This window comes from Poeciliopsis prolifica, unplaced genomic scaffold, assembly GCF_027474105.1.
Source record: "Poeciliopsis prolifica strain line A6 unplaced genomic scaffold, Auburn_PproV2 SCAFFOLD053, whole genome shotgun sequence".
NCBI classification, from domain to species: Eukaryota; Metazoa; Chordata; class Actinopteri; order Cyprinodontiformes; family Poeciliidae; genus Poeciliopsis; species Poeciliopsis prolifica.
In genome coordinates, this window is record NW_026562428.1 from 2,335,849 (window position 1) to 2,357,894 (window position 22,046).

General features: G+C 41.6%; 2 protein-coding genes and 1 long non-coding RNA gene across 4 annotated transcripts in view; 2 read left to right on the forward strand and 1 right to left on the reverse strand.

Moving 5' to 3' along the window:
• Positions 1-2,185: 2,185 nt before the first annotated feature.
• On the forward strand, positions 2,186-6,923 carry LOC129378707 (tubulin alpha chain-like). Its single transcript, XM_055059158.1, has 4 exons — positions 2,186-2,316; positions 4,149-4,371; positions 5,178-5,326; positions 5,757-6,923. The coding sequence occupies exons 1-4, from the start codon at positions 2,314-2,316 to the stop codon at positions 6,729-6,731; spliced, it is 1,350 nt and encodes a 449-aa protein (XP_054915133.1). The 5' UTR covers positions 2,186-2,313; the 3' UTR covers positions 6,732-6,923.
• A 786-nt stretch (positions 6,924-7,709) lies between these two features.
• Positions 7,710-17,934, forward strand: LOC129378711 (uncharacterized). Its single transcript, XR_008608080.1, has 3 exons — positions 7,710-7,797; positions 12,101-12,212; positions 17,846-17,934. It is a non-coding gene; the product is annotated as an uncharacterized LOC129378711 (long non-coding RNA).
• LOC129378703 (inactive dipeptidyl peptidase 10-like) overlaps positions 8,762-22,046 on the reverse strand; it is a 45,804-nt gene continuing 32,519 nt past the window's right edge. For both annotated transcript variants that reach the window (XM_055059152.1, XM_055059151.1), the window contains 18 exons: positions 21,575-21,672; positions 21,355-21,478; positions 19,554-19,592; positions 19,178-19,285; positions 18,289-18,380; positions 18,073-18,120; positions 17,867-17,985; positions 17,538-17,585; positions 16,796-16,894; positions 16,550-16,619; positions 15,209-15,337; positions 15,058-15,123; positions 14,797-14,851; positions 14,108-14,204; positions 13,806-13,864; positions 12,127-12,199; positions 11,939-12,012; positions 8,762-11,465 (listed from right to left, as the gene is read on the reverse strand). In XM_055059152.1, coding sequence (XP_054915127.1) covers positions 11,337-11,465; positions 11,939-12,012; positions 12,127-12,199; positions 13,806-13,864; positions 14,108-14,204; positions 14,797-14,851; positions 15,058-15,123; positions 15,209-15,337; positions 16,550-16,619; positions 16,796-16,894; positions 17,538-17,585; positions 17,867-17,985; positions 18,073-18,120; positions 18,289-18,380; positions 19,178-19,285; positions 19,554-19,592; positions 21,355-21,478; positions 21,575-21,672 — 1,527 coding nt within the window. In that variant the 3' untranslated portion in view covers positions 8,762-11,336. The remainder of the gene's footprint in view (positions 11,466-11,938; positions 12,013-12,126; positions 12,200-13,805; positions 13,865-14,107; positions 14,205-14,796; positions 14,852-15,057; positions 15,124-15,208; positions 15,338-16,549; positions 16,620-16,795; positions 16,895-17,537; positions 17,586-17,866; positions 17,986-18,072; positions 18,121-18,288; positions 18,381-19,177; positions 19,286-19,553; positions 19,593-21,354; positions 21,479-21,574; positions 21,673-22,046) is intronic.

A 22,046-nucleotide genomic window follows, 5' to 3' on the forward strand; every position in this document is an offset into this window, starting at 1 on the left:
TGGGTGAGAAAATAAAAGTCAAATAAAAGTCAGGTTGGTTTGGATAGTTTTCCATCTAAAGTAATGAAATTGATTTTAAGACATGTTTCTGCGTCTAGTCAGGTAATCAAACCAAATCACACCTCTGTCATCGGCTCCACAGAGCCTCGTAAAAACGCAAGCGAGAGCAGAAACCCCTGAAACCGTTTCTTTGTTTTTTGGAAAAGCAATCAGTGGTCTCCTCTTAGCGTCCACTTAGCATCTCTCTTTAAACCCAGAGTAAATGAAATGGATTAGAGCGTTTTGTTGTTTCTGCGTGGAAACCTTTGGGGAGCGCTTCATCTGAAATTAACATTCTGCTTTTGCAGGGCAGAATGTTTACCTGAACAAAGCATCGATTATTGACGACAGGCGTTTAATGCACTAGGACAATCTAAGAGGAAATTAAGGGATTATCTTAGTGCAGAATTTCATTTTGCACTCAAATCTAGTTTATAAGTCCCTTGGCAACCAGGGATTCACAATCTTAAACAAGGAAGATCTTGAGAAACTTGAAGCTGGGGTTATCAGATTTACAGTGCCATGGTAGAGGCACAATAGAAATGACTTCAGAGAAGCAATTGTGGCTCCCCATCAGTCTGAGAAGGGTTCTAAAACTGTCGCTAATATATTTCAAGTCCTCAATTCTCTCGAGAGACAAAATGTGACCAGGAGGAAAGATGCATCGCACTAGCTGCATTTCTCTTAACCATAAAACTACACAATATATATATATATTTTAACAACATATGCTTCATCATAATATGTCCATTTTTGAAAGGCGAAAAAGTCTTTTTTGGTGAAAATGATTTTTGCGCTACAATGAGGTTTGTTTTCCAGTCATCAAAGCGCTTCCTTCCCGTCGCAGGATTCAGCCAGACGTTGCGTCACGGAGGAAAGAGGAAGCTGATGGTTGCTGCTGGCTAGTCTGAAGGATCTGAGAAGGGGAGCAGCGCCGTGCGATTCCTCAAACACACTCGAGAAATCGCAGGTACTTGTTTGTTTTGATGACATAACATGATGTAAAGGCATATTCTACACGATATTGCACCTTTAAATATGTTTTACCAAAAGCAGACTGAGTTGATATCATGTATAAAGACTGAGAGAGATTCAGGAGAAAAACAATCTGTGGCCCTCCAGCTTCCCATAGAAAAAAAACCCAGAAAAAAAACCCAGAGCCTCTGCTATCTGTTGATCACAATCCATCTCTCTCTTCTCTCTCTTGAAAAAAAGATGATTGGTGGCGTTTGAAGAGGCGCTAAAGGCTCAGGAGGACTCCTGGGGTTTTGAGGATTATGACCTGCGTCGGCCATCAGAGGCGACGGCCCGGTGAGATGTCTGGGGTCGTGACGGACAGGGAAAAGTTCACAGTCGAGTGTCGGGAAAGGCCGGCCGAAAGAAACGCAGCACTTCTGCCGCTGAGTTGGACCTGGATGCTGTTTGACAGGCGACATGATCAAAAAACAAACAAACAAAAAAAAAGAAATAGATCCCTTTCAAAAATAGGATGAAATGCCAATATCCAATGAAGTATGGGAATTTGGTTATGTGGCTTTGACATAAAATATATTTCAACTAGGACAAGAGGCAGTCAGGAGGCAATGATTAGGGCTCCATCTAGTGGCTGAAAAATGATTTACAGGACTAATGCTGAGCTGCAAAGATTTCGAGTTTTGCTTTGACTGTTTTGTGAGCAAACAAAAAAAAACATGATTTAGTTTTGTAGAATTATTTCTAAAATCACATTCCAGCATTACCTTAAGCAGTTTCTTCTTTTGGGTTTTCATGTTTCGGATTTATTTATTCATTTATTTTTTGTTTGTTTGTTTTCTGATCATGTGTTTCATGAGTTTTACCTTGAAAAGTCATTTCTTTTCGGAGATTCGTACTTCGTTAAAAACCGACGTGAAATCAGAATTCGGACCGCCGACGTTTGTTCGACCAATGAGAAAGAAAGAGAGAATTTTTTACTGCTTTCTTCATTGTGTTCAGGGCTCAGTTTCATCTTTCATCACACGAAACCACATTTTGCTTGAACGTCTTTTTATTCCCATTTCAGCATGAAAAGCGACCAGGAAGAGTTGAAGAGTGGAAGAAAGTTGCAGCTGCCGCCGGTGGCTCCTCCTCCTCCACCCTCCTCCATCCGCCTTCCTCCACGGCTATATAAAGGTTCCACCGTCCCACTCTGACAGGACTTCACTCACAGAGATCTCCTTAAGGTTGCACTGTGAGAACCAGCCTATCTAAACTTCTCCCTCTCCCCCCCAGAAAAGGACACACACAAAAACAAAAATGGTGAGTATTTCCTCCTCCTCGTCGCCAATAAAGAGGTTTTATCGTCGAATCGACAATCGGGCGGTTCTTTTAGCGCGCGTGTGCGATCGAAAGTTTGAAATGTGACGCACTGTTTCCTGCTCTGACACTTCCTTCCCGAATTTAGCCTCTCGTCTGAGCCTCTCTTGCCTGCCGCATTGCAAGCAGTCCAGCAGGCTGCCAGCCTGCAGACGTTAACTGTTTCCATATGTGGACTGCTTGTCGGCCTGGGAATGCTGCTGCTGCTGCTGCTGCAGCCGTGGCGGCGGCGGCTTTGGGTTGTTTACACAACCCTGAAAATCAGCTCGGCTCACACAGCAGCTCTCCTCTCAGCCGGACTTTGACTCCGCGGCGTTTGTCTCTGGACCTCATTTAGTGGCCACAGATTTACTCTGATTCCTTATATTAGTGTTCATTTTACAGTCATGTTCTGTGGGAAGCTCATTCCTGTGTTGCACAATGCCCCACTGTCGTTTGCCCTCCATGTGTGACCTCGTTTCAGGCGGGACCAGATAGACGCGGCGGCGGATGACCCTCCACCTCCCTCCACTTCTCTTTGATTTAAAGTCTGATTCAGCGCAGCGTGTTGCAACAGGCAGCCGCACCCACGTCTCACTCCAATCCGCTCAGGAATCACCGCATAATGATTTAGCAGTGACACAGAAAAAAAAAACAAAACATAAAAAACAACAAAACTCTGTCTGACGCGCTGAGCCTGCTGGAACATGTGATTAGAGGTTAGTGGGTGAAAGCGGAGCTCTGTGTGACACCGAACTCAAAATAGCTGGCTGCTCTTGCCAAACTTAGCAGCTGAGAACCCCTCCCCTGTTTTAAAGGGGACCAGCGCTCAAATCGACAGCTTTCAACGTGATCCTAGAGGCTTTTTGTTTCCTTTTTATTTATTGTTTCTCCAACCAAAATGGGAAACGCTTCCCAAAAGCAACGAGACGTGGAAAAGAACGTCACCTCGTCGTGTCACTGTTTAGAGCAGAGGCTGAAGATGGCAGCATTAGTCATTGATTATACCTTTAATGCCGAGGTCAGGGATGCTCGAGCCGCAAGGTATGACCGGCATTTTGATTGCATTTCCACAAGCGGGTCGGACCTCAGAACCAACTTCCCTTCACGGACCCGTTTCGACTGCTCTGCTCCACCCTCACCCTCCCCACCGCTACACCTTTACAACCAGCGCGAAAAATACTTCAGCAGGGTGTGGAGGCCCTTTGGTCCCTGCAGACATGTTGATGATTTTTTGCAGTGTGTTTGATTTGGACGTGAAAAAATGTGGCAGAAAGCGAACACTGCATTTCCCCATGAATTAAACGGTGGTGGCTGTATAGTTCTGTGGGATTCTTATTGGAAATATGTACATATTTATGTTTTACTGTACAGTCCTTCCCCGTGTTGGCAGGAGGGGAAGCTGTGATCCAGTTTGACCTCGTTCTTTTTGAGCGTCCCCACAGCATGGTGCTGCCACCGCCGTGCTTCAGCCCGGTGTTAGTTTCAGTTTCGGCGTGAGTTGAAAGGTGATTTCGATCCGCTCTCGTCGTGGCATGACCTCGCGTGTGTTTTCAGGCTTTAAGGAGGGATTCTTATAGCTTTCAGCGCTTTTTAAAACAAGCTTCAGTCGGTATCAGCGCTTTAGCAAAGAACTCGTTTGGCCACAGTGCAAACTCCACCCTGCTTTATGATTTTAAAAAAGCACCCAATCAGCAGTTTAATCGAGTTCAGACACGTTTGGGTGAAGTCGGATTAAAAATTCTGCTTCCTTTGGCTTTTAGTTTGCACTGAAACCCCTTTCTGTCTTCCCTCAGAGAGAGTGCATTTCCATCCATGTGGGCCAGGCCGGCGTCCAGATGGGCAACACGTGCTGGGAGCTGTACTGCCTGGAGCACGGCATCCAGCCCGACGGCCAAATGCCCAGCGACAAGCCCACCGGCGGCTACGATGACTCCTTCACCACCTTCTTCAGCGAGACCGGCACCGGGAAGTACGTTCCCAGAGCCATCTTTGTGGACCTGGAGCCGACCGTCATCGGTGAGGCCTCTCACTGCCACGCAAGGCGTGTTGAGCTGCAAAACGATCCCTGTTTTTGTTGTGACTGAAACAGGAATGCCAAGGTGGAAAGGAACAAATGTTTGTTATTGAGTGAAACAAAAGGTAGAGAGGGTGGAACAGTCAAGAAGCCGTTTTGTGTGTGTGTGTTTTTTTTTTTTTACGGGTGATTAGTCTGAGAAATACTCCAGGAAGAAGCTCGAACATTTCCCATGATTAAAAATGGTTGGAGGAGAATTCAGAGCTTGAAAAGTCCAACATTTTGAAAGACATTTTGTCTCAGAGGTTTTCCAGAAAAGGTTTGAGATTTTTGAGTGTCGGGTAGAAAATGTTGGACTTTTGAAACTCAAAACGTCCTCGAGAAATGTTCTCTCTCCTCGCTGTACTTCAGCTTCCATCGGCTCCAACCATCTTGCTTTAAAATAACTTCACTCCGGGATGTTGTCTTGTTTTCCCTTTGTCCCTCTTTCTCTTCTACTCTAATCTCGCCTCTTTCCCTTTCTTTTTTTTCTTCCCCTCTTTCCGTTTCTTTTGAGAGACAAGAATCGAATCATTCTGCTTTAGCTCCACACATTTCACTTGTTATTAAACCAACTGAATTTACTTGCTTGCCCTTCCAACATCCACTCATGACTCCACACTTCCACTCCCCCACAGCGTACAATGTGCTAGTCATGTTTCAGTCACATGGTTAAAGAAGCATTTGAAATAGTATTGAAAGCCAGTGTTGCACAGTACTAACCCTGTTTCTATGTCTTTTTTTTTTTTTTTTGTGTTTTTTTTTCCAGACGAGGTCCGAACCGGAACCTACCGCCAGCTGTTCCATCCCGAGCAGCTGATTTCAGGAAAGGAGGATGCTGCCAACAACTACGCCCGAGGCCACTACACCGTCGGGAAGGAGCACATAGATTCTGTCCTGGACAGAATCCGCAAACTGGTAAGGAGAGTAAAGCTGACGCAATTTATCAAGGGCCAAAAACAGCTGAATAAGCCGCCAGCCCTGGAGGTGGTTTATCACACCAGCGATTTGAATTGACCCACTAATCTACATTTCGAAGTCAAAGACCAGACATGAGTTTTGATAGGCCGTTAAGTCTTAAAAACCCTCCAATGTAGGTAAATTGAAACCAGTTCTGGAATGAGAAGTGGGCAAAAAACGATTCCTTAGCAATTTGCATTACTACTTGCCGATGCTTGCTGGCCCCAAAGAGTTTGAGGCAATCGTTTTTCCACATTGAACATGGTTGATTTGGATAACTAAATCATTAGAAAATCTGCACTTTGTTTAGGCACAGCTGCTGTGCCACTTTGACTAGGACACACCAGTCTTTTAGACTCTCATTGTAACTCGTAACTTTCTTGTCCAGTCTGACCAGTGCACTGGACTCCAGGGGTTCCTGGTCTTCCACTCCTTCGGAGGAGGAACCGGCTCTGGCTTTACCTCTCTGCTCATGGAGCGGCTCTCGGTAGATTTTGGCAAGAAGTCCAAGCTCGAGTTTGCCATCTACCCGGCTCCTCAGGTCTCCACAGCTGTGGTCGAGCCCTACAACTCCATCCTGACCACCCACACCACCCTGGAGCACTCCGACTGCGCCTTCATGGTGGACAACGAGGCCATCTACGACATCTGCCGCAGGAACCTCGACATCGAACGCCCGTCGTACACCAACTTGAATCGCCTCATCAGCCAGATCGTCTCCTCCATCACCGCCTCCCTGCGCTTCGATGGAGCACTCAACGTAGATCTGACGGAGTTCCAGACCAACCTGGTGCCGTACCCTAGAATCCACTTCCCTTTGGCCACATACGCCCCAGTCATCTCCGCAGAGAAAGCCTATCACGAGCAACTCACTGTGGCGGAAATAACCAACTCCTGCTTCGAACCGGCCAATCAGATGGTGAAATGTGATCCCCGTCACGGGAAGTACATGGCCTGCTGCCTTCTGTACCGCGGCGACGTCGTGCCCAAGGATGTCAACGTGGCCATCAGCAACATCAAAACCAAGCGCAGCATCCAGTTCGTGGACTGGTGCCCCACTGGCTTCAAAGTGGGCATTAATTACCAGCCTCCCACTGTGGTTCCGGGTGGCGACCTGGCCAAGGTGCAGAGAGCCGTGTGCATGCTCAGCAACACCACGGCCATCGCAGAGGCCTGGGCCCGACTCGACCACAAGTTCGACCTGATGTACGCCAAGAGGGCCTTCGTCCACTGGTACGTCGGCGAGGGGATGGAGGAGGGAGAGTTCTCAGAGGCCAGGGAGGACATGGCCGCCCTGGAGAAGGATTACGAAGAGGTCGGCATCGACTCCTACGAAGAGGACGAAGAGGGGGAAGAGTATTAAAATGAGACGCATCTGGAGAATCCTCATCCATAGCCTGGACGAGCGCCGAGCTGCTGTCAGCGGTCGTTTGCAGACTGTTGGTTAAACACTGTAAAATGGCAGTTTAAACAAGCTACATCCCCATGGTGTTGGGTTGGGTCAAATACCCAAAACAGAAAAATGTCTTTTCTAATAAAGCTGTTTACACCAACATCACACGTTTCACGCGTTTCTTGACATATATATATTTTTTGTCACACTAAAATGACTTACCTTTTTTTTTAGACTTTTTTTATACGTTTATCTTTGTAAGACAGACAACTGTTTGTAAGAATGAGCAAACTATAATATGAGGATGTTATTAGGATAATGAGGGGAAAAAAATAATTACATAACAGCTCTTTGGACGAGATGTGGGTGTTTGGCCACAAGATGGCAACATGCTATTACTATGAAAAGGCCATTAAAGTATGATAGAAAGAGGAGATGTAAAATCCACAAAATTAACTGCATACAAGGCATTACTTATGCCACCAAAATTCTCCATATGTATTGAACTGTGTAAAATTAATTTTCACTCCATATAATTTTAATAGCACTCAAAAGAAACATCCAAATATTATGAACGCGCATTAGAATGTGTCACATTTGTTATGGCTCACCGAGGTAATGACCAGCAAGGAGAATAAAGTTAATGAAAAGTATTCATTACCATTAATGATTTTTATTGGGGAATTATTAGTGCTGCCTTGTACTGTTTTTTGTTTTTCTTTTTTTTTAATGCCACCCATCTGAAGGCTCTGCTAGAGGACATGTTCTATCTAAAGTTTTTCCAAAACCAGGTAGAAATGTTACTTTTTTTCCCCTCCTGTTCAGAAACTACGAGCCACTGGCTTTTATTTTCTGTCCCTCCTCCGCAGACGAAGCCTTCTCATTGGCTCGGTGTAATCACGGCGGAGTCTCGCGAGTGTTGGACGCGGGACTTAGAGAAAGATTCACGAAGGACAGAAGGAAAGCTAAATGCAGTGACGGTTCACCGAGTTGTACTTTTACTTCCTTGCCAGACAGCTTTGAATCGCAACTCAAGGTTAGTACAGTCTAGCACAAGTTAGTTTAAACATTTTCTACAGGTGAACGCCATCTTACATTTCCATGGAACAAATTCGAGCTCTTACTGACAGCTAGCATAGAATCTTTAGCCACATAAATAGTATTAGCAATACTAAAAAAACCTCCAACTTATTTATTGTTGGTGATGTAGTCACTAACTAGTTATATAAAACCATCTTTATTTAGTTGAGTTGTTAAAACTATTTGTTAGTCCTGTTACACAGAGGGCGACCGAGCGCCTTTTATTTTGATAGTCCCTTTGCCGCTTCCTGTGTTTTATTTTGCTAATCATTAAGCGCAGCCACTTCTCGAGCGTCAGCTGCGAGTAAACAACCGAGGTTGCAAGGTATTTAGTGTTTTATTGTTTTTCCTAAAGTCCTCCCTGTTTCAGTTGTATGTGAAACCTTTCTCCTCCCACTAATCATTTAATGACGTGTCTGGGTGAACCGGAAGTGTTTGTAACACTGCTATTTGCTATTAGTGAATAGTAAGTATTAGTGACAGCCATGTCTGACTTCTTCCTAATGACCGTGTTGCTTCTAAAATGACCCTGACATGGATAATAGTCTGAATTTTCTCATAAATTTAGTTTTCAATCAACTATAAGCAAAACTACTTTCAACCACTTTTTCCTTACAGCCAACTTTCCGTAAATAATTCTTGGTTACAGCTGTATTTTTTTCCCCCCTCTCTGTTTTTAGCCCATTACATAACCCTTCTGTGTTAAAAATAATTTTCCTTTGTGACTAGTCTAATATAAAAAAAAGAGGAATATAATTTTTGGTTTTCATTAGAAAACCATTTATTTCAGAAATTCTGATTTGAATTTTTGAAGCAAATGGCTAATTTGAATTAGCATGACCGTGAGGAGAGGTGTGACTGGAAAAATTTGATTTTTTTTAGGTTCTTTATTTGCACCGATTGAAGTAAAAACAAAAACGTGAAACTTTCGTCAATCTTTAATAAACAGCAAGACAAAATAATAATAATAAAAACAAAAAAAAAAACAACAACCTTATCATTCATTAAAAACCCACAGCAGTTTCCAGACTTAACAAGATTTGTCTATGTAGGTGTGAATCAGCCATTTCATATTGGGGGGGGGGAATAAAATAAAAAATTTGAGTGTCCACATGTAACTGGTCAGAACCCTCGCCTCCGCTCCAGTCACGGCTGCTACGAAGCTCCGAACGCCGAGCGGACGTCGAGGACACTCATCCTGTGATTAGTGGCTCTCCTGCGAGGCGCTCGGTAATTGTGCGACTTGCTCTCTTAACCACAATCGTACAGAGCGGTTCACTCCGCTGCTGTGGACGCTCGCTGTGCTTTTAATTGCAGAGCGTCGTGGGCTTGCGCTTTAACTAGGCAGAGCACGAAGCCCTGGAGGAGGTGAGCCAACGCTGCTGGAAATTTTCACTGCACGAAGAGGAAATTAGGTTCAAAAAGCAAAACACTCCTTGGGTTTTGACGTTGGAGTAATTAAAGGGACGTCGGGGGACTCGAAAATAACAAGAGCTTACACGAACCGTAAAAAAGCAAAACAAAAAATAAAAAACTGTTGAGTTTTACAGCAAAATATGTAAGATTGTCACCTGGACTCAAACGAAAACACCACAAAACTGGTGTGACATTAATAAATATCTACTCTTAGAAGTAATAAATCTGTACAAACACCCAGAAGACTGTTAAGAAAACACACATTAACCTCCAAGATTACACATTTAGTTAGCGCTGATGCTGTGTACAAGCTGGCTGAGTTGCCCCACAAAAATGTAATAATAAAAATAATGTGATAAATAAGAACAATAAAAATGACAGAAGCTGTTCTCAAACATTCCTGAAATTGATCATACTGGTTTAAAATAATTATTGAGCTGTGTTCCTAAATTTCAGAAGGAACTTTGCGTCATAGAAACGAACATTGGACTGATTGCAACTTGATTTTAAAGCTCGATTGAACTTTGAAGAAATCGGAATGCATGTATTTGGAATAAAAAGTACACAAAACAACTGCGTTTCCTTTTTCAGACAGTAGATTTTTAAAACATACATTTGAAAATATGGAATTGGAATTGTAAACAATTGCATTGGAGTGGGGCTGCACAGTGGCGCAGTTGGTCGCGCTGTTGCCTTGCAGGAAGAAGGTTCTGGGTTTGATTCCCGGGGGTCTTTCTGCACGGAGTTTGCATGTTCTCCCTGTGCATGCGTGGGTTCTCTCCGTGTTCTCCGGCTTCCTCCCGCAGTCCAAAAACATGACTCTTAGGTTAATTAAGTCTCTCTAAATTCTCCCTAGTTGTGTGTGAGTGTGTGCATGCGAGGTTGTTTGTCCTGTCTGTCTCTGCACCAGCACCTCTTCTAACCCCACTCGGGACAAGGGTGTTAGAAAATGGATGGATGGATTGGAATGTCAATGGTTTAGCATAAGTGATCATAGAAAACTTATTCTAGAAATGGCATGTCATTCAGCAGTAGTCTTTAGTCAGTGGCTTCTCCAGATTTGATGCAAGACTGCCTGCTGTCAGAGGAGCTTTTGGCTGACAAATCACAATTATTGTTTAAAGCTGCAAATATGAGTTACAATATTTAATTTCACTTTGGGCTAAAAAAAAACCCCTGTATTTTTGAAGTCAAAAGTGTATTGTCCTATTTCAGTGAAAACATATTTTTTTATGAACGTTATATAGTTTTAATTTGTTTGCGTCTTAATTTGTGGATGTTTAAAAAAAAAAATCATAACAGCCAGTTTTATGGATTTAAATTCAGCAAAGTTTGACGAATTTTGAGTGAACTTGACGCTAAAACAAAACACCCAATGATGTTCCACCTTACAAATACTATCTCAGCATAGCTACTCTGTGACCATAAATAAGCAAACTGCAAAACAATCCTAAACTTATACATCTCTTATGTTTAGAAATAATAATAATAATAATAATAAAATCCAAAATGCTAATAAGAAGTGCCAATGCAATCCAAAAGTTTACAGAGATTTCTGTTTTCGTTTGAAAAACGTTTTGGTCACCTTACTCTTCCTCTGCTTCTGAAGTTGTCTTCAATCAAGTGTACAGCGCCCCCTCAAGGGAATTTAAGGAAGTGACCTCAGGAGAAAAAGGCCTGATTCTTGTACTTTCAGAACATCAGTCAATTAACGTTTCTTTCCAATTTTAGTCTTTTGGTTCCTCTTCTTTGAAAAAGGACCTGAAGACACTTATTTCTGTCTATTCTATTGTAAAAAATACTTTGGTATTGAATATTTAAACTAAATAAATCAGGAAAATGTCACTAAATTGATGAACCAGCTTGACGGGGACAGCGTTTGTGTTGAACTTCGGCCTTAAAACTCCCAGTCGGGTTGATGACAACAGTCTGGCTAACAACACTGAATGTACAGCAGCTGGACTGAGAGCGTATTGGATGTGTCTGATATGTCACACAGAAACTGATTTTGTCCGTCAAACATGGCGCTACCGGCTTAGAACAGACACATTTGGTCTTCCGCCGACGTTGATGCTCCTTTCACTCGTCGTCCCGCTGTTCGAGCAACAACGACGCGTCAAGCAAGCAGCCCCTGAAATATCCGATGAGAGCGTGAGTCAGCTGAATCCGGCTGCGCGTCGACAGGAAATGGCCTTCGTCCGGGTAGATCTGAGTTCGGCAAGGGATGAAGAAAAGAAAAATAAAACAAAACAAATTCAGTCACAGCCTTTTCTGCCCAGTTCAAGAAACTTCAGAGTACAAACACGAGGGGTTTCTTCTTCTATTATTCTGCTCAAGGTTTATTATCTGTAGATCTTCACAAAATGTCCTATTTGACAAAAGTACCACATTATCGACGTGGGGAGCTCAGCTGAAACACATCTACTTTCTATGTTCCCTTCACATTTTGCTGAAAGTGCATCACTGTTACTGAGATAGATAGAGAAATATAAAACTACAGTTTTCTCTGCCTTACAAATCTAAATATTTCAGAGGTGCCAGCACAACCATAGGCAAGTAGAGTCAGCGCTTCTCCTGTCATCCTGTTTTATTGAAAGTTATATGTTGATGCGAGGTGTTTAAAATCTCATTCCATGTTCTGCTTTTTAATGCATTCTGCATTGAAAAGAGGCGGTAATTACCTGCATAGTGTAGTTGGCTCCGATCTTTATTAAATGTTTAATGAGCTCGGCCGAGTGTTGGAAGTGAACGTTCGCTGTGGACGAAGACACAACACACTTCCATGTTAAATGATATTTGTGACACGTCGCAGCAATAACGGGACTTTTGAAATCTGTTTCCAGGATGGAGAGGTGAGGGATGTTGGTACCGTCAGCGGTGCCGTGGGCCAGAAACAGAGTTCCTCCCTCAAGGCCTTTCATGCCGGGCAGCACTTTGGACGCCTGAAAATGAAACGTAAGTAAGATTGTCGAAGCTGCATATTAAAAATACCACTGGAAATCCAGAAGCTATTGGATGAACTTATAGAAATTGCGGAGAGCATCACCTCGGAATCAATATCGATGTTATGTAAGTTGTAGGGATCCGTTATCCTTTCGACTAATTGCAAATAAGTATAAATACATGTAGGTTCAGAAATGAAAGATATATCAGTTTAATCTGGGAATCTTTGAATGTGGCTATGAATATGGTTTCCGTAATTTAAACGTTAAAATATGATTTTGTTTTCTTGCTACTGCCACGTCAGAAAACTGTTTGCTGGTGTTGGTTTTTCTTTCCAACTTTCCGATTCCTCCGACTAGCAGCATTGAAACGTCAAATTTATCCGACGCGTTTTGTTTCTTTTGTAAAACGACGGGCGAATCAGGCCAGAGCTTCCTGTAAACCTTCAGAATAAAAGCTTTAGGTTCAATAGCACACATTCTAAAATGTGAAGAAACATTTCGGGACAATTAAATTGCTTAAAGCATATTTTTTTCTTGGAAAAACACAAAAGTCTTGATGTATGAGGGCTCAACCTTGTTAATATGCATAATATATATGACCATTTTTATTATTATGAATACTCCTACAATTGTAATAATGTTTGCATATAAATAACTGATGAATTTACTCATAATAATTATTAAGTTTATGTCAGAAGCATAAAATTTGCTCACAGACACCTAGAAATTGGGTTTCTTATTTGGCTGAAACCGAAGAAATTTGTAAAATGTATTAATTTTTAAGGTTAAGCACCGGCTCACACCTTTGAGACATCATGCAGACTCCTTGAAGCAAAAAGCCAGACACTATTTAGGATTCCTTCCTCTTTGGGGGGGATGATTAGTTGCAGAGCTAAAGGAATTCCCAACTTCTCACTGCCATTATTCACTTACTCCCTGCTGGGATTTGGACCTGAAGACATCATGAATAAGTCATCCAGCACCTGACTTGTTCATACTCTGTCACTCTCAGCGAAACGAATTTCATCTGATCAGATCAGTGTAACATTTCCCCCCACAATGTAGCAGTTTTTTTCTGGATTTCATTTAAAGCAGATCTCCCGCCTCCTGCTGCGCGAGACACAAAAATAGAGCAGACTGGCCCAGTTATAAGCAACCCACTTAGCAGGGAAAATACACCGCAACCTTCACGCAGAGGGCAGCCCAGGGACCTGAAGATGCATAAAACGCTCATTGTTATCGCTTTTAGGCTAAAGGTTGCACCAAGGATCCAATAAAGGACGACAATCAGAACCATGAATCAAAATGTAAACAGGTCAGCTTTCAGGTGTTGGGATGACGTTGAAATTGTGATTAATTCCAGCGCCTGCCTCTTTCATCGTCCTCTGGACAGAGCGTTTCACCTTTGACCCTGTAACAAATGCTCCAATGATTATTAGATTCGTGGGATGATCAGTTCAGTGTTTTGGTTTGTTTGTTTCTGCAGTTCATAAACCTGAAGGGAGACGAAGTAGGTATTTGCAGCTCGAACCCCAGATTTGAATGAATCTCCACTGGGACATACAGTAATAAGCAGCAGGATTATAATTAGCAAAAAGCTTACAAGGTATCTGCTATCCTCTGTTGAAGGCAAGCCGAAGTATCTCTCCGAGAAGGCCGAGGCTGAAATTGAAGCAGAGAGAGGTTGATTAAAGGCGACTCAACGACACACTTTTAATAAAAGCAGGAGCTTTTCATGTTAGAGTTTCTCTGAGCCCAAATCCCCAAACGCAGAGCCAAAGTATAATTAAAGTCTCCCTACCCTGATGAGGCAAATGAGAAAGTCTACATTCAGAGGGCTGGTGGTTCTGCAGCGCAGGTATTAAATATGTATTTTTCCCCAAAGTTTTGTCGTATTTCACCTACCGTACATGGTCCAGTCGATGATGGGAGCCTGAGCAGCTGCACATCTTATCAACCGTCCTGAATCCAGCATCATCAGAGTGATGTAACCCCCATAAGCCTGCAGAGGAAAGTCAGTTATGGGAAAAAAAACAGAAAACGGGCTTTACCCTGAAACCTTGAGTTCAAATCAGCATGTTTAAAGTGAGAAATTATAGAATCAGTAGGCTTTCCTAACCTGCAGTATATCATTCAGTACTTTGTGGGAGTTAAATGAAAATTCATATCAATTTTTCACTGTTACAAAAACAATCGTTGCTTACATTACCAAGGGTCTGCAAACTGCAGCTCCGAAGCCACGAGTGGCTCTTTCCCTTCCATAATGGATCCTTACAACTCTGGCTTAAATTCAATGACAAATGTGCATTAAGGCCGTCATTTTATTTGAATACCAGCCATGCTGTTTTAGAACTATTTTTTTCTGTCATTAAGTTTATTCATTTTTCATAAATGTACAAATCCCACTGCAGGAAACATATCCATCCTGTTTTCTGCAAATGTTTTTAATGTTTTTCTTTATCTTAAACCCTAAAAACAGAAATAATATATATATATATATATATATATATTAATTTTTTTGTCACCTCTGAAGAAGCTGCAGATGTCTCCTATAGAGTGAATTATTGAAGTATAGCCGGACAGACGGGACTAACCTGTCCATAAACTCCAATCCGAGTCTGATCAACAAATGGCAGCTTCACCAGGAATCTGAACAAAAACAAAACAGTTGCATTACAATAGCATTCGGCATATTAAAGTCAGATCAGGGTCAGAATAAAAATAAAAATGAGAAACAATACAATGGCAGAGTCGACCTTCTGCTTCGTGTCACGTTGGATTATAGACCTAATAAACTACAAAACAAACATGCAATCGTTTGTTTTGTTTCTGCAATGCAGATGTTTTCGACATACTCCAGAGCCGCGATCTGGTCGTCGACGTCCACCGTCCTGAGTCTGTGGTAAACCTGCTCAGGCAACCTGGGAATACACAAGAAAACTTGTCAGGAAGAAAAATATAGATCAGCAGTGCTATGAAAAAGAAAAAGACCAGATATTGTTGCACCTTTGACCTCTGAACCCAGGTCCTCTGCCGTCCAGCTGAGCCACTATGACCTGCTCCGATACGGCAAGCACCAGGTCCCAATTCAAGCCGAATTTCTCCGTCGCCGCCTGTTCGCCTGGAGCGCTGCCTCTGCCAAGAAACATTTCTGCTTTACTCACTGCTCGACTCTGACTCTATCTTTTAAAGTGACGGAGGCACGAGAGTCAACTTCTCTCCTACTGCTCAACATTAAGATCAAGCTCTGGGTTTCATTTTTTACGCGCAATATTTGCCACATTAATTACCTCATCGATTCTTTTATTATTTCTATTATTATTGCCAATATTTGCAGGATCAGTCCTCCAAAGGAAAGAATGAGTTCCTAAAAAAAACAAAACAGGCTAATAATTGATTGCAGAAAGAAATATTCTAGAAAGAAATGAGAGAAGGGAGAAGAGGAGCTGGAGAGATTACAGTCGCAACCCAAAAGGTTGGGGAGAGATGCAACTGAGAATGATGAAAATAATATTAGCAGTAGCTCATGGAGCCATCAGATGCAGCTATGATGAATCGAAAAGAATAAAAGGAACAGTAATCAAGGTCTTCAGCTAAAATAGGAATGTGGAGAATCTTCGCCTGTGTCACTTTTTCCATTGTGCACTTCTGGATTCCTTCACGGTATCGTGTGTAATCTATGCACATAGATCCTTTCCAATGCCAGTCTGATTTTCCGCATGGAATATAAACACTTCATGTTTTTAGCACTCCCAGCTATCAGGGCATATTTACATACTTGCATATTTAAATGAAAGGTGTTTTCTAAGTTGCAGTTTTCTTTAATTCATCCTTTTTCAGTAGTTTAGCTCGAATGATTTTAAACCAAATTCTGGTTTAATCTCCAAATTTTGACTTTGATCCCAGTTTGAGTCAAAATTCAGAGAAAAAAAATAGGATACATATGTATTTTTTAAAATATATGTAACCATCCGCTGCAACAAAAACAACAACACAACAACAAGGATTTGTAATGGGCTCAAACAATTATGGCACAGGTTAAAAACAATAATTGAACAATTTCCTTCGGGAAAATGTACTTCAATTAAGTTGGATTTTCCAACATCTTCAGATTTGGATTGAGCTGATGCAGTAAAAGGAATGATTCACAGTAATGTGCTTTTACAGATCTAATCAGCGTGAAGCCCGAGTAAATTGCCTTTCATCTTAGATTAGTTGCCGTAAAGACGGTATCTAGTAAACGGGGGTTGGCGGGGGAGAGAAGTGTTCTGTTGTCCTTGTCAAACTGAGCCCAGGATCAATGCGGCATCGCAAACATGCAAATGCAATAAAGTACGGAGGGCTCACATGACGAGGAGAAGGCCGTAGAGGTAGGAGTCTGAGAAGTCAGGAGGATAAATGAGCTTCAGAGGCAGCTCTGCGGGAAGAGACAGAAACATTACCTGGTACAGAAGGTGACCCACAGAAGGTTAAGAAGAATGTAAAGTAGGTCGGGACGGATGCCAGGCGCACACACACACACAGAAAACACTCTCATGTCACGTGTGGCTCAACTATCTCATGACGCTCAAACTGTTCAGGGATCATTTGTACCAAAGTTGTCCTGCGTGACATTCAGGAAATCCGTCCTAGACGTCCTCCTGGCGTCCAGCGCAGACCGTAGAGGAACGTTGCTCTCCAGGATGAAGTATGCTGCCAGTGAGAAATGATAACAGAACAACTGTTATTGATATATTGAGGAAATATAATTGGTGTTTTTATTTTTAATAAACACAGAAGAAAAAGCCCCAGAAAACAGCAAAACATAAAGTAAAATGAACAAAATGCACCGATTTGATATTAACGTCTGTATTGGTCTTGATATTGAAACAAAAACTATATTGGCTATTGGTGACAATGTGACTCATATTTCAGTTTCAATTATTTTTAACCTTTTACAGAGGTATTGTGATTTTTTTTTTTATCCAGGCCTGTTTCACCAGTTTATTTATTTTTTATTATTCTGAGCCACATCTCAAAATATCAGATTTTTCACTGGTTATTCTATTTGGGTTTTTTTTTTACCCGCATCATAACACATTTATGTTGTTCTGTTCTCCAATTTGAAATCCCTCTACTTTCACATTCATTTTCAACGCATCTTTTCACGTTAAAATCAACACATCTGTGCCGCATCGCGTTCAGCGGGCATTCCAAAAAAAAACCCAAAAAAACATTTATGAATCAATTAAATGCTGCAAAGCTTTTTTTCGTTTCACAGCAGCTGCGAGGGAGAAAAAAAAAAAAAAAAAAGCAAAAAGCGTAGTTCCGAACCACAAAAGCAAAAACTACTTACAGTCCATGTTGCTGAAACTGAGAAGCAGCACAGCTGGAATACCAGGACCTGGAACATAAACGCAACAGATCAGGCGATTTGCAAAAATGAAAAGCAAACCCAACCTAATTTGAGTTCAATAAAAGTCAAACATTTAATTGTGATCCCTAACCCAGTAATCAGAAACCACTGTTGGACCTATTTCATTCTTAGAGCAAGTCTTTGCTTAAAACTTCCACCATGTCTACTTTCAGAACGATTCTTAATCTTGATTAAGAAACTTTTTGTTTCGGAAACATCTGCGTTCACTGGGCTCCTCATGTCTGCAGAGAGAGGTGAATGTCGAAGACCTTGACAGTGCAGGATGGCGTTCTGCGCGTTTGGACTGACGTCGGCGTCGAAGAACAGGCAGTCTTCCTTCATGTCGCAGGTGAGGCACTCCTTTGAAAATGAGCCGTTGATCGACAAACTGCGGAGGAAACGGGGACCAAAATGTTCCTGTTATCCCTTCTGAAAACGGGTAAAACGAACATAAAGCGGAGTCGATGGCTTCCACCTGTATAAATGTCTCTGTTGTGGCGCCTTCTCAGAGCTCAGAAAGTATCTGTGGGGAGGAAAGCGAAGCTGTTAAACTAGGACAAGGTCACAGATCCACTGCATTTTTCTGGCTGCTAACTCAATAAAGCATCAGTTTGAGTGGGATTTATTCAGAGAATTGCAAAAGATGTCCCAACATTTAGTAAAAAAACCCCAACAAAAATACGACACTTACATGATGTTTTTGCTTTCATCGTAAGCAACGATCCTGATCACCTCCCAGTTTCCAGATGTTAAGTGGCGAACTTCAACCGGGTCGCTTCTCGACTGAAATAGAAAAAAAAGTTGTTGCTGTTTGAGTTTCAGAGTTAGACAAAGAACCAAGGGAGTTAGATTCTGTAACTAATCACTAGATATTCTATAGCAAAGGAATAAGATTCATATTTTCCAATAGGGCTGGATGATGCAGCCGTAAGACCTGATGAGACATCAGTCTATCAATAATGAGCAAGTTACTCAACGGGTTGTTGCTAGCTAACCAAAGAGTGAGTTAGTTGATGCCACTAACCTAGCTTAGCTTGCTATATCTCCCAAAATGCTGTGCGGCTTTCGCTCAGAGTTCAGCTCATATTCTAAACATGATTAAATATTGAACATTCTACCAGATATATTATTTATTAATATTGATCATGCGTCTATTATTGTTGTGGATTTATTGCCCAGCGTGAAATGGGCCAACAACTGATGTCCAATGTTTCTGTTTTTGAGGTTTGGCTTTATTTTGTTCTGAAATGACGATGGAGCTTCAGCTGGAATAAATAGTTGGTTCAGTTCTATTGGTTGTGAATAAAATGTTAAACCGAGGAATCCGACCTGCAGCAGAATATAGGGTTAAGACATGAACCATGTTTCCTTGAAGGGATTTGATTTTAAATTACAGCAGCATTCGTTGGAAAAGCAGCATGGCTGGGATTAAAATCAAAGCTCCCCATGATAAGATCTCCCTGGAAATAAATCCTTTCTTTGCTCTGAGTCTTATTGCCTGGATATTTTCTGCTGCTGGAGGACAGAAACGGAGCAAGAGAGACATAGAGAACGAGGAAACACAGTCTGCTTTCAGTCACCTTTTTAGAGAACATGGCGACGTGGTGGAAGTCTCTGTGCCCTCCGTGTCTGACGGGCATCGTGAGGAAAATCCTGCTCAGGTCCTCCGAGAACAGCGGCTCCTGACTCTGTGGGGGAGAAACGGCATTTACGGCACGAATGCTTCCTGGTTTCGGATCTGTCTGTCCATGTTTTTGGGTGACTCTTACAATAATTTGCCCAAATATTTGCGTTGGTTTAACGCAAATCTTTACTTTTTGCATCATGTGGGTGCTCTTTCTGCAGCCATTTCTCAGGTGAAAGACTTAGAAATGACTACATTTAGACATTTCTAATAAAAACTTGAAATTGTATACTTGCATAAAACTGTCAAAAAATTTTGATTTCTTTATTTACCTGCCTGGTGAGCCATGTGTCTGAGGACTCTTCGTGTCTCTGAGGAAGAAAAAGCAGCTTTTGTTGGCATATATGCAAGATTTAAAGAAAGTACATTTTTTCAAGCAAAACTAATAATAATAAAATACAATGTGAAAGTAAAGAAAAACAGCATAGTACATAAATGAAATCCAAATTTTTCTCATGTATTGTTTGAATCATGCTTGAATGTATTAAATCTTATGTTTTTATTTTTATTTTTCAGAAGATGCATAAAATTAGCTAGAAATACGAGAATAATACAAAAAAGTTACAATAAAAAGCAAATATTTTTAAAAGTCTTTGGAAATATACGCGTTAGGGTATATAAACAAGAAAATACAAGACGATTAGCACATTAAATGGAAATTAAATTATTACAGCTTTCATTTTGTTAAGTTTTATTGTGCTAACTTTTATTTTTGCATTTTCTTTTTTTTAATTTACTTGATATGGTTTTAAAACTAACAAAAAAAAAAAACTGTTAGGTTTAGACCTCAAAACTCGGTTAAAGAGCTTTGCGGCACATTTTTTCTAAAACTACAAGGACACGCGTTCACCAGAGCCAGTCCAACTTTAAACATCATCAAAAAGAGATGTGTTCTTTATTTAGAAAAATACCCTGGCATGCTAAGTCCTCCAAAGCTAATAGAAGCACTCTAGAAGTTTTCTGCTTTTGTTCAGATATCCATGCTAAAGTCCCTGAAATCTTTGGCATAAATGGAAAAAATGCGTCTGGAAAAATAAACATTTCCTGTGAAGATGCCGTGTGAATACTGACTACAGAACAATTTGAAGTCAACTGCAGAAATGTAAGAAATGGGGAAAAAAGCCTAAAGAAAAAACAGCTTGAAAGAAGTGAAAACTTTCAGTCATTTCAAATTTCCCACTTAAAACTTAGAAATCAGTGCAGCATGTTGACCTATGATATTACATTACCTGCAATGTGCCCCAAAAAAACAAAACATGTAATAGCTAAAATTTTAGCTAGCTATCAATCAATCAATCACACAAAAACACAAAGTCATGCAACATAGAATAAACAATACATTGTTACATATTATGTTTCTAATACAATTCTAAACAGGTGTGTTTAGTCGAGATTTAAAGGAAGTCAGGGTTTCTGCTGTTTTACAGTTTTCTGGAAGTTTGTTCCAAATTCTTGGTGCATAGATGCTGAAAGCTGCTTCTCCTCTCTTGGTTCTGGTTCTGAGGATGCAGACCAGAACCAGAAGACCTGAGAGGTCTGGAAGGTTGATACAACAACAGCAGATCTTTGATGTATTGTGGTGCTAAACCGTTCAGTGATTTGTAAACTAACAACAGTATTTTAATATCTATTCTTTGAGCTACAGGGAGCCGGTGGAGGGACTTTAAAGCTGGTGTTATGTCTCTATCTTCCTGGTTCTAGTGAGAACGCGAGCAGCAGCAGCAGCAGCAGCGTTCTGGATCAGCTGCAGCTATTTGATCGATTTGTTGGACAGGCCCATGGAAAGAGTCAAAGCAGTTGGGACATCATGAGGAAACTATTTAATTGTTTACACACAGTTCTTTCAATAACTTTGCTGAGGAATGGGAGGTCAGAGGTCAGCCTGTAATTCTGCAAAAGTGATTTGTCCAGATTGTTCTTTTGTAGCAGTGGTTTGATGACTGCTGTTTTCAAAGCCTGGGGGAAAACACCTGATGTGAGCGATGAGTTTACTATTTGGATCAGATCAGTAGCTATCAGGGTTGCAAAAAGAAATGTTCACATTATTAAAAGCATGGAAAGAAACGCTCAGACCTGGTGGCAGACTCCAGTTGTTGCGTCACAGACCGTCAGAAGCGAGGCGTTCTGGGGACGGTTGACCCACCGCACAGCAAGGCGTGTGTGGTTTATCCACTTCACCATGGTAATGTAGAACTCTCTGATAATCAGATATTATCAGAGAGGATTGGAATAAGACAAAATGACTGCATGTTTTGACGCTCCCAACACTGTGCCGACGTTTACTCGTCTTCACCTGAGTCTGAGCTGATCTGGGGGATGGAGCTCCTGAGTGCTCGTGATGCCAAACAGGTTGACAACAAACAGCTTGACAGTTGGGTTCCTCTGACCGGCCTGAAGTAGAAAGCATAAAAACAGATTAGGCATCGGAGGAAGAAAAAAAAAGGAATGAATGTCTTGAGCCTTTCCTTATTTCTTCCCATTTTGGTTCCAAGCAGTGTAAGTACTAGTCAAAGTCAGACTAGCATAGTATTGTTGCCAGTTGTAAAGATTTGTGACGATGTGCTGCAGACGACGTGTTGGATAGAGTAGGCGCTTCTTAAAGAGACGGAGGCCCAAGTTCCAAGTTTTCACATTTCTTTTCAGTCATGTTTGATTCACACAGCGGTTTTATGACGACAGCAGGTGCCGCCTTTGAGGACAAATAGTGACATTTCATAGCAGTGCTGTTGGCCAGAAAATACATAACTCCTCTCAAAACTCTCCTT

What these genes read in the sequence shown, in the direction of transcription:
- LOC129378707 (XM_055059158.1), top strand. An exon ending in CCTGGAGCCGACCGTCATCG is followed by an intron (nt 4,372 to 5,177) that starts GTGAGGCCTCTC and finishes TTTTTTTTCCAG; the next exon opens with ACGAGGTCCGAACCGGAACC. An exon ending in TGGACAGAATCCGCAAACTG is followed by an intron (nt 5,327 to 5,756) that starts GTAAGGAGAGTA and finishes TTTCTTGTCCAG; the next exon opens with TCTGACCAGTGCACTGGACT.